The sequence below is a fragment of the Vipera ursinii genome, assembly GCF_947247035.1.
Source record: "Vipera ursinii genome assembly, chromosome: 1".
Lineage (NCBI taxonomy): Eukaryota > Metazoa > Chordata > Lepidosauria > Squamata > Viperidae > Vipera > Vipera ursinii.
In genome coordinates, this window is record NC_139512.1 from 49,018,012 (window position 1) to 49,030,472 (window position 12,461).

Here is a 12,461-nt window from a genome sequence, read left to right on the forward strand (position 1 = left end):
AACCAACTCAACCTATCTCTTGGGTACAGACAGTTGCTTGACAATTCTGAGGGACTGCCCTATGCACTCACCAATTCCCAGGGTTATTTTTTTTTTCCTTTACAGTCGTTGAACTTTCAGGAAAGACATACAGGATATAAAAGTTCCGACTAACAGAGACAACATGTAGCTCACCTGCAATATTCAGGAAAGTGGGGAGAAGTTTCCCTAATTGAGGAGGCATGAAGATTGCTTGCATCAGGTATTTTGGAATGAATGGAAAAAGGTTGACAGAATTTAACATGTCATTTGAGGAAAGGGAAGACTTGTCTTTCTTACCCATGGGTCGTTTCATAACTGACTTCCAAATCGCCAAACTATAGATGCTAATAATTATGGTGATACTTATTTGTTTGAAGGACTTCAAAGGAAGGTTTAATTAGTAGTGTTTAGAGATGTTACCAACTTGAGGAAATATACTCTGATGACTGAGTTTTTAGTTCTTCTAGTTTCCAATGGGTGCTGGAATCCTTTGATTATGCAAACATGAGAGACAAGTATTTTTTTTCCAGAAACATCAAAACTAAGGGTAATTCCCTGTAATGTGTACATTCACCTCATCAAATAGATTTTACAGTTTTCGTTGTGCTTTCTCATTTTCCCAGTATTTCAATAACCTGATGAACTTACTTGAGTAGAGATGCACAAGTACAAAAAAAAAGGTAACATCTGTAGCTTGTCTAAAATTTATTGGAAAAAATGCTACAGTCCTTCAATTGCGAAATTAAGTTCCATATTGTTTTAAGCGATTGTGGGTTGGGTGACATTGGACCAATAAGGTTGTTCTGTTCAATCTTCTGCTTGGATACGTTTAGATTTTGCAATTTCAAAGATATCTGTCTTTGTTTCATGTTTATTTATACTATTACATTTTATTATTTGAAGTTAATAATATAAATATAGCATCCTTAAATACTATTTTGATGAAAAGACAAAAACAGGGCAATAAGTGTTATTGGTAAGCTATGTTCTTTTTTGATATATCTGTTGTTGTTTTTAAATTGTCACTGTGGAGTTTGGTGAATTCAAAATCAAATCAAATCAATAAAATATTTAGCAGGAAGATATTGCAGCAATATAAGTGCTATTTTCAGATTCTTTTTTAATCATGAAAATTATTATTTTAAGAAGCCTTTCATCACATGCTGAAAAGTATGACTGAGCAGCATGATATATAGAATTTGAACCATTTACTTTGTTTTATATATTATTTGGATCTGCATATTTAAGTATATCTGCAAGAAAAACAAATAATGTTGCCAACCATTTTCTGAAAGTGCTGGTGAAAAATACCAATTCTACCATTAACAACGTTTGCATTGAATGAAACAAAGGTTTTTTGTTAAAATAACCATATGGGAAATTTACTTGGGCACAAACTACCTTGAATTAAGTTAATGTATAATGATTTCTCTATGCAACAAAATGGGGTTTTTTATGTACAGCACATCTTTTTTAAAAAACACTGCATATGCTTTTTAAAAAATGTATAGTTTTTTCATAAGTTTATAGTTTTGGGCTACAGGTATAAAAATAGCAAATCTGAATTATAAGATACATAAACATTTATATCTGCTCACAGAAAACCTGCATTAACTTTCTAATTGGAAAGTATTCTGTGATATAATAATTTTAATGTGTTCCATGAAGCATTTCTTCATAAAGAAAAAAAGGAATATTGTCCAACAAAAAAATGTTATTTCATTCTGTTATACACGTACACTGTCTGACTATACAAGAAAGCAAAAAAAAAAACAGCTGCTGAAAATTCTATATTGCCACATCCTCTGTTCGTTTTGAACAGGCAACAGGGTTATAGCTAGAAATATTAGTTTTACTTTGGATTTTGCCTATCATTAAATGAAATTCCTCTGTATTTAAAGCAAAATAATATACCACTAACTAAAATGGTTATTAAATTGAAAGAGAATTTCAAAGAACAATTATAAAAATGTATGCTTGTAGTGTGTGAAAATATATGTGCATGAAACATGGATAAAATAAATAAAAATTATAGGTTACAATTATATTTTGAGGATGACCAACCATTTCCAGACAATGAGAAAGTTTAAATGACATAAGATAATTAGTCCAAAGGAAATAATGTCTGCCTTCAGATGTAGCGCTGTAGTCCTATGCTACTTTAACCAGAGCTTGGCCTGATACTATTCTATTGTTATGGTTATGTAAATCAACCAGATGTTTAGAAATTAAACATTTGATTCTCTGGAACAGAATGACACAATGCAATATTTTTTAAAAAATGAAAATATCTATGGGCAAATTAAATTAAATTAAACTGCTCTGAATGAAATTAAATTTAAAAACATAGCAAAGAACATTTAGAAGTGATAATAAGAATTACTAATCAAAACATATGGTAAAAAGGAAATCTAAAAAAGCTATATTGTTGGTGTTCCCCAAGATACAAAATTAAGTGTTCTTGTTTCAAAGACACCTAAAAACAGGCAAAGAGTATCTGACCAGTCCTTTTTTTGTAAAAGAAAAAGGTGCTGGAACTCACACGTCATACAACCCGCCTTTCCTACCCTACAAGGTTCCATTCAAAAAAGGTGCCAGAACTCCGTTCTGAGCGTTCTATGAGGAAAAACTCCCTGTATCTAACTATCTAAAATAATGGATAAAAAAGGTATACTGAAGTGTGATTTCCCAGTAAGAAAACTATGAAAAACTGTGAGAGAGCTAATTTTGTGAATCTCTAAAATAAACAAACAAACAAATGGTTGGGTTGTGAAATCAGAAAGGCTAAATTAATAAAACTAAATAATTTGTCATACTGCAAATGGTCCCAAGTAACTTAATATATTTCACCAGCTTTCAGAAGGAAGGTTATTTATATTCATCTGTGCGTATTAAAATTTTAAGTATATATTTCAGGGGAGAGGGAAGAGTTTTGATACTTTAAGTCTGCCTATCTAAGTAGAAATATTATCGGACAGAGCTGTGTGTTTAGAGAACTAATAAATTGAGTTATAAAAGGTTAAAAATATTATTAATAATAAAGGTATGGGGAAGGGGATCTTCAAAGTAGCGTTCCTCATCTATGCAGGCATCACAGGGAAAGATGGATAGAGACAAAAGCAGTAGTAGCATAGCTTCATAATGAAAATCAAAGTAAAGAAATAAGGAGATCTGGAAAAAGTATGGCCAGTATCAGGAGCATACGTTTAAAATAAGTACCTCACATACAAAAGTAAAATAGAGAGAAACAGAAGAAACAAAGACTATTATCAGCCCAACCCACTAAAAAAATCCACCCGCACATACTCTCTTCAAATAATCTTGCTCAGATATCATTCTCTGGTGTTTGCAGCAATGCAGTTTGTCGTTCATTGCAAAAGGTTTGTGCAAAAGAAAGTCCAGGTGAATCAGGCCCATTACAGAATTAAAGTAATGACATTGCAAAAATATTAAATCAATTACCAGGAGAAAAAGGAAGTGGATAAAACTGCTGCAGAAAATACTTTCCATTCCTACTGTAATTAAATGCAACAAGAATATTACTGATAAGATTGAAATGTAATTAAGGAAAAAAGAAAAAAAGAAAAGAAAAAGAGGGAAGTGCAAAGGAAAAATGATATAAAAGTGAAGTTAGGTCACAAAATAGTAGTGTTAAAACAAATTGGAGATAGGGAAAGGTAGAAAATTATCAAGTAGAAATGAAGTTATTGCAATGAGGCCAAGTTATAGTAAATAAATAAGCACTTGTTTTCCCTCAAGTTACTAGAGGTTAGATGCTCCTCCCACTCCAAATAGATATACATCTATCAGGTTCCTTCTAGCTACCAATTTACTATTACATTTATTCACTACAAAAGAACTTTCCCACAGTTCTCTTCCTTTCCTCATTACCTGCCGCAGGTTGCGAGTCACTTTTACGTTGTGCCATTGGTTGTCATTAAATTTGCCACTGACTGGCTCCACAATGGCTTCAAAGGCTCCAGATCCCAAGTTAATGATCAGTGAGACGGCGCCATCTTTCAGAGCCAAGTTGACATAATCAGCCGACTTGCCCGTGTGCAGGATAAGGCCATTGCGCTGCCATGTCTTGAAGGACAGTGTGATTTCATCACTGCTGCTTTGAATGGGGTTCTGGGAGAGGTCATAGCACAGGTATTCAGAGCCACGGAAAGTGGCTACATTCTCATCTCTTGCTGCAGAAAGACAAAAGGAAAGATGCAGAAGACTGATCAGTTTTGTTTCATGAAGAAAAAACATTCACTTTCACTGAAATGGAAAACAGATATTCATGAATCATGGTTGTTTTTGTTCTTTCTTTGTATCTATTTACATTGCTTATATATTCAAAACTGGAATAAGGCACTTAGTGCAACCATAAGCTTGGACTGCTTCTGGACAAATATTACTTCTTAGAGCACACAAATGTGGGCTCTGATATGGACATCAACATTTATATCAAAACTTCCAAGCAGGTAAAGTTTTTAATCTCAGAGAACAGATTAAAGCTTTTTTTCCCCTGGCTTATTCAGAAGAGGAGTATAACTTTTTAAGAGAGATTAGATTTAGGAATGAAAATAATAGACTGTATGGGAAACACCAGACTCAAAAGAATGGAGCATCCCTTTGTTTGGTTTAGGGAGATAAATGAATATAGTATATGAAATTGAGCAGATAGAAGCATGAGCAATTATCTGAATTAATCAAACAAAACTTTCAGAGAATTAATATGAACTCAAAGTATCAGAGGCAAATCTATGAGTCTAACATCTATTTTAACAGCTTATTTATACATTCTTCTAATTTCATTTCTTTCATGACCGTTTCATCATATGTAACATATTGTAGAAAAAGGTGGGGTATTTTCAATCTTACGGTAAAGTTGGCATCATTTATAATATCTAATAAATATTATTTAATTTTGGCAAATTGCTCATTTAAATTTACTGATAACTAAAGATCAATTATCTTGACGGATTTGTTTCTGGTTTTGATTCATTAACAAAACAGCATAAAGAAGCCCATACTACATACAATAAATATAAGCTATCGTCTGGAGTTATATCAGTCCTTTGAAAAAGGTACCTCAGAAAAGGGAAAGCATATATAAATGTATACATTGCTAAAACAATGACTTTTCCAGATTCTCAAAACTTTATGTATGTATTTATTTATTCGATTTCCATAGCTGCCCAACTGATTGTGGGCAGCTTACAATTCTAAAAGTATAAAACAATTTTAAAAACATTAAAACAATAAAACATCCACAAAATAAATAAGTATACTGAGCTCAAGGGAGGGGTCAAATGTATCACCAGTCTTGAGTCCCTTTGTGCCTACAAGAGATCTGATTCCAGCCCACCTTGAATTCCATTGACACTTATCAACCTACCAATTTGCTTTGGCCATTAGTAGTTCAGATTCTTGTAGACAGCCTAAGCTTGTAATAAACCTTGATATTCATTTTAAATGCCTGGATTTCCTGATTTCTCAGGCTTGACATGCAAACAGCAATTGTGATGATTAATTGACTAATAATAAAGTCACATAATGGGGGCCATAACACATTTAGAGCCAAAGTGCAGAGCCATGTTTTTAAAGCTTTGTGAAAAGCCAACAGGGTTAGGGCTTGAGTGACAGCTAACTTCCCAGTCCAGAAATCAGAGTAATTGGAGCACTACCCAAAGGTGTGCAAAGGCTCTCCTAGGTGACCACTTTCTCTTCAAGCAGGAGCATGATTGTGAACTGGATCTGTTTGGGCTAGTGCCATCTTATCCAGAACTAGAGATGGAAACACTTTCTCTTCAGAAGGTCCAAATACTCACAGCCAGTCCGTATTGCTAGGATTGAGTCATGGCCCATTTTGCCCCAATCAGCCTCCAGACACTAGGATAGGACAACTATAGCATCACTCAAGGGGCCTGGACTATAGATATAAAGCTGGCTGTCATCTATATACTGATCATATCTCAGCCCAAACACATGGATCACCTCACCCAATGGCCTCATGCAAATGTTAAATAGAAGGGGAGAAAGAACAGAGCTCTGAGGCACCTTACAAAATAAGGGCCACAGTCTGGACCTCTCCTCAGCTATCAACACTGATTGAAACTGGCCTCAGAGGAAGGAAGAAAATCAGCACACCACAGTGCCACTCATCCCCAACTCCTGCAGCAGGCCCAGAAGGATACCCTGGTCAATGGTATCAAAAGCTTATTCTAGATTTCTCTGCATGTGTATACAAGCATGACCACATTGCTTTCCAGATATGAAGTAAGGGGAGAGCCATCCACAGAATCAGCATTTCTGTCAAGTGACAGCACAGGAATAGGACGTTTCTAATTAGTTGTGCTCAGAAGGAGGCCATTCATCATATTCTGTTAACAATGTTGGATCCAAATTAGGTTAATTGCAATCAGGCTCTTCTCAGCTGAAAGGAGTGGTGGGATTCAGCTAGTTTGCACCAGTTCAGCAGAACCGGTAGCTAATTTTTTGTTGCCCAGTCCCAGAAAGGACTTTTCCAAAAGCAGCATCCACACAGAGAACCGGTTGTTCACATACTGTATTTGAATCCCACCTCTGGCTGCTAGGGATGGGATTTAAATAACTGAAGCTGTGATAAGTTATTCCAACTTTATGGGACAGATATAGAAAGGGTGTTAAAATGGTTGTTAACCATTAGCTAAAACACATTCCCTAGGCACATTTTATAAGCTGTGACACCTAAACGCTTTGGTTGGAGTAATGGGTAGAAAATTTTATTTGGATAGGAAACCATTATCATCAGCTTTTAAAATAATCAGCTGTGACTTTTTTAAAAAAAAAAGTCTGTTTCTGTGAGTTGGGTTTGGGGGTTGATGTAATTATATTGGTTTGAATTCTACTTTGAAAATTAATTTTAAAAGACTGGAGGACTTCCATTTGATTCCAAGGCATTTCAACAGTGATGTTTCACACATCTCTTCTGTCTGTATGTATGCATGCATGCCCACTCGTAGACACACACACACAGGCACACACTTGAAGTATGCAGAAACATTTTAGGCAAAATAATAGACAATTTAGTCCTGGGAAAGCAGACGGTATGAAAAAATATCAAAATAAACATGCCTTGAATTTGTTTGGAATTTGGGGCAGAGGGTGAGTCTGGAGAGTTTTGCAATTGTGTTATCATATCCTATAACAAGTAGGGCATGACAATAATAGCATTCCTAAAATCTCTTTAATGTCTCTTTCCTAACTTGTCCTATCCTGAAGGCATTGCAGATATACCAATGTGCTGGTACCCAGGTCTATTTCTCAGTATATTCTGAATCAGTTGAGAATGTTAAGGTGCTAAATATAGGAGCAAACTGTGTCATTTCAATTGTTGAACTATAATTCCCAACTTCTCTCCCTATTAGCCATGCTTCTTAAGGATGGTGAGAATTCCAATACGTCTATTCTTGTGCTAAAATCATCTGCAGATTTGATAATGGAAGGATGCAGACCAAATTCTACAAAAAGTCAGCATTCTTGAGAGATGTTTCCTGAGTCCCAAAAGCTGGTATTTAGCCTCTTCATAGATTTGTGAAATAATACTTTCAACTGTCTTAGGCTGCATGACTACTGATTTTTAGTTCTTGATAGGTCACTTTTGGAAGAAATGCTCTATACACTGTTGGAAAATTGATCGATAGTTAGAGCTGACTTGGAATTCCTCAAATTGTTTATTTGTTTTGGTAATGGTGATAAAATGGTGCAATAATTATATTAAAATAAAGATAATTATTATAAATATAATAATAATTATTATAAATATAAATATGTCATCTGGAGCAGCAATAAAATATTGCACATCAATATCCTCTAAACTTTGGTAATGTCATAGTTAATAAAGACTGAATTACATTTAATGCAACCTTAACATCCCTCAGTAACAAGGAATATAAAAGCCTGTATTAGCATGTAATAATTGTCTCAGAAGAATTGCTGACAACAATTTTATTTCCATGCCAACCAAGATTAAAAGTTTTATAGTGTAATTTCTACAACAGAAATTTCATGGTCAGACATGCATTCTATATATCTACAGAGATATCTGATCAAACAGCTAGATTCTGAGGTCAGTGTTAAATGGAGTTACAATGGTTAAGCTATAATACCTCAATAAAGAATTTGTGGAGCATGTAAGAAACTGGGGTCAGGGAAAGCAGATGTAAGTTCAATGTAAGTTATATTTCTAGGGTCATCACTTCAAGTCATTTGCATAGAATTTAAATAAGTCATTTAATACAACTAATAATACTATAATACTACAATAATACTATAAAAGCTCATTTATTAATTTTAATAGTAATCCAATAATCCAATAGTAATTCTCACTCTAGAGACAATACTATGCACTTGCTTTATTCTACCTTAAACTGAGCTTATTGTCCTACTGTTAACATAGCGCTTGTATCCTAAAGTCCTTCCACACTGTCTCAACATAATGCAGTATGATGGATGCCTCAGGTTGCCTGAATATTCATTTATGCATTTATTCATACACGTCTTTAAAATATAAACAAATATTCACTCCAACATCTGTGCATTAGGCAAGCAGATGTATCTTGGAAACTCACAAGCAGAGGATCAGCTTTTTTTTTCATTACTGGCCTTTAGAAACAAGTATTTAAGGCATGTGTAATTCTGCATGATAGTTTACAGATACCAACATCAGCAGTCTTTGACAGCTTTTGACCTTCATGAATTTGCTGTTAACCCTAACCTAACACTAATCCTTTTAATACTTCTGGCAGCCATTACAGTATTTGATTGCAGTCAGTTCTTTAGTCATGTTGTTTAAACAAGGGCTTTTTTAAACATGTTGTGACATTACTTAATTCACAACTACATTTTGTAGGGTAGGAAAAAAGATAGCTATGGTTGCAACCTTGCAAATAACTACAAAGAAGTAGTTCAACAATGTCATAAATTCTGCCTTTTAAACTATCTTCCCAATATCTATTTAATTTTCAATCTATTCTTCCTCTTGAAGTCACCATTGATTTAACATTTTCTATTGCTGTGAGACAACTCCAGTTAAATTATGGTACAAAACACAGACCAAGAGGCTGAATGCTTTTCCTTGATATTTACATATTTCTTCTAAAACATATGATTCGGCTGTGTTAAATCTAATATACTGTATATAACTAATCTATTTATACGTGCCTAATTATATTTATCAGTGATAATGCAATAGTGATAAATGAAAAGTGATAATATTAAACAGTTTAAGTTTCCTTTACTCCTGTATTTCTTTAACTGCTGACCTTTCATAGCAATAAAGGTGATATTATCATAGTCATTTCCTACTAGAATTGCTCCCTTTTACTGAATTGCTCCTCTGGTTCTCTGTCCTTATCAGTTTCTAGAAGTGAGAAAATAATAGTGGGTTAGGACGCTGAGCTTGTCGATCAGAAGGTCGGCAGTTTGGCGGGTCGAATCCCGAGTGCCGCGTAACAGAGTGAGCGCCTGTTACTCGTCCCAGCTTCTGCCAACCTAGCAGTTCGAAAGCACGTAAAAATGCAAGTAGAAAAATAGGGACCACTGCGGTGGGAAGGTAACAGCGTTCCGTGCGCCTTTGGCGTCCAGTCATGCTGGCCACATGACCACGGAGACGTCCTCGGACAAGCGCTGGCTCTTCGGCTTTGAAACGGAGATGAGCACCGGCCCCTAGAGTTGGAAACGACTAGCATGCATGTGCGGGGGAACCTTTACCTTTACCTTTTTTAGCTGACTGTAGCTGGACTGAATCTGTAGAGGGCTGTAAAGCTCTGCTACTCCTTTCTTAGATGAAGTAGCTTCCAAAGCTTGTTGCTTATTCCAATTGTTTTGTTCTCATTTCCTCCACACACAACTGGTGATTGTTGCCCTCCAATCCATTCTCTTCCACCACTATACCTTCTGTGGTCTTCTTTTATCTCCCTCTATATACTGTAGATGTGGTTACTTGTTCTCTTAAACTTTAAAGTCTCAGGGAACAATCCATGAGGAAGAAACACAATTTCATAAGGATGCAACTCTCAGAACAGCAGTCTTGCATCTTTTCTTTCACAAAGTTCTGTCTTATATTAATTCTATTGGATTAACAGTCGTATGACGAATGACATGTTCTTATTCTTTATTTCTGAAGTTGGTACTTATCATAAAAGAAACCTTTTTTTATTTTCAGGTGGATTTCTTTAGTTTCTTCTATATGCCAGACCATTATTACTAAGATCTTATATTAGAGGCCGAAGGCTAAAACATATGAAGAACAGTTGCAGAAACTGGGTATGTCTAGTCTAACAAAGAGAAGAACTAGCGATAACATGATAGCAGTCTTCCAATATTTGAGGGGCTGTCACAGAGAAAAGAGGGCCAACCTATTCTTCCAAGCTCCTGAGGGCAGGACAAGAAGTCATAGATAGAAATTTATCAAGGAGAGATCAAACCTAGAACTAAGGAGAAATTTCCTGTCAGTGAGAACAATTAATCAGTGAAACAGCTTGCCTCCAAAAGTTGTGAGTGCTCCATTACTGGAGGATTTAAGAAGAGATTAGACAGCCATTTGTCCAGAATGGTATAGACCAGACATGTCAAACACAAGGCCCGGGGGCCAGATTCGGCCCGCGAAGTGGTTTCATGTGGCCCCCGAAGCCATCCTGGAAACAGTGAGGGAATGGTCCCCGCTGCCTTGGCCCTGGCCCAGAGACCCTCCTTCTGCCAGAGATCCCCAGATCTGTCTCACTCCTGCTCAGGCCCCCATAGGCACCCTTGATGCCAATGATGTAGAGCTGGCCACGCCCACCCAGTAGGCCATATGCACTCCAGCCATGCCCAACCAGTAGGCCACACCCACCCTGGCCATACCCACCCGGCCCCCCGAGGGCAACCACAATGCTGATGCGGCCCTCAATGATATTGAGCTTGACACCCCTGGTATAGACTCTTAAGCAGTGGGTTGGACTAGAAGACCTCCTCCATTCAACTCTGTTATTCTGTTATTTATTCATGCTTTCGTGAGCAGGATAATCTAACATGCATGCTATCTTTCTTTCTGAAAGAAGTAATATTTTGGCACTGTAATTACACCACACTTTCTGTAATTACAATTATTTTAGTATATGCTTTTGCTAATTTTGGTATGTTAATAAAATCATATTAATTATATTCTTGTTCTTAAATGCTATGTAATGAACACTAGAGCTGGTGATTTGTTAGCTAATGTATACTAATACATCAACATAAATATCAGTACAGGTAGTTCTTGAGTTACAACCATTCATTCAAAGGAGCCCTACTATAGGATTTGAGATCCCAGGCATTTCTATACTAAGAACCCACCCACTTACCCCGCCAATTTTATAACAGCTATTTCCTGCTTATCTTGGTACTGACTATTAAGACGATGGGTTCTGAGCTGCTTTGATTTGGGATGGTATCTATTAAGTGGTATGTCAATGGAGTTTATGTGTCTGCTGATGGTGCTTCTTTAAAATGTCAAACTTCCCAGAATTCCCTACCATTTTTGGCTTTAGTTTTTTGTATTTTTCCAGTTGAAGTTGTGGTTGAATTTATGTGTTGAGAAATTAAGGGATTTTTCATTATGTTTTCTGACTGCTAGCTGATGTTCTTGGATTCGTTCTGCTAATCTTCTATTGTCCGTCCTACGTGACTGCTACAGCCTTACACTATACCAGATGACACCTGTGGTTTCCCCTCCCCCTTCTTTGGTTACTAGAACTTCAGCATTGCTTGGAATGCTTTGAAGAGATTTTGTTGGTTTCTGTGCTACAGGGATGCCAACAGGTTGTAATAATTAATTTTTTATTTTTATTTATTTTTATTACATTTATATCCCGCCCTTCTCCGAAGACTCAGGGCGGCTTACAAGCTTAGCAGTAGCCTTCATTCTATGTATATGCCTGCTTGTTAGGGCTTTCACACACACACCAATTAATGCTTTGGTGAGGAGGTTACAAGACTTTTATCTGTACAGAATTGGTGCATGAACAAAGCATTCAGATGTATATTATTTATTGGGGCAGTATAGCTTTTTAGGTAATTGCCATTGTCAGATTATCACATGATATTCAACAAAAGGCATTATTCAACAAAAGGCATTTGTGTATTTATTGGACTTAGTAAATTATTTTGTCACTGTCCATCTTTCTAATGATTTCTCTCCTTTAAACTGCCCATCAATATCTATTACCAACTTGGTTAATTATTGGGAAAATAATTTATGTCTGGAATTGGCAGGTTATTTTTTGTAGGTTTCCTTTTTTTCAGTTATAGGACTGCAGTGCATCTTGGTATACCGATGAGTCTATAGCAATGAAGTTCTTGGGAAATAGATTAAAATGAGTTTTTTTCTCTTTTTCTTATTCCTCAAGAGACTATTTCCAAGTGAAGAGGTTATTACAACCTTC

At 35.9% G+C, this 12,461-nt stretch overlaps 1 protein-coding gene across 1 annotated transcript in view; it reads right to left on the minus strand.

Moving 5' to 3' along the window:
• Positions 1 to 12,461, minus strand: part of NRXN3 (neurexin 3) — a gene marked incomplete at its 5' end in the record, with an annotated part of 1,287,103 nt that overhangs the window by 978,154 nt on the left and 296,488 nt on the right. The window contains one exon of the mRNA XM_083375237.1: positions 3,913 to 4,214. Within this exon, the coding sequence (XP_083231363.1) occupies positions 3,913 to 4,214 (302 nt within the window). The remainder of the gene's footprint in view (positions 1 to 3,912; positions 4,215 to 12,461) is intronic.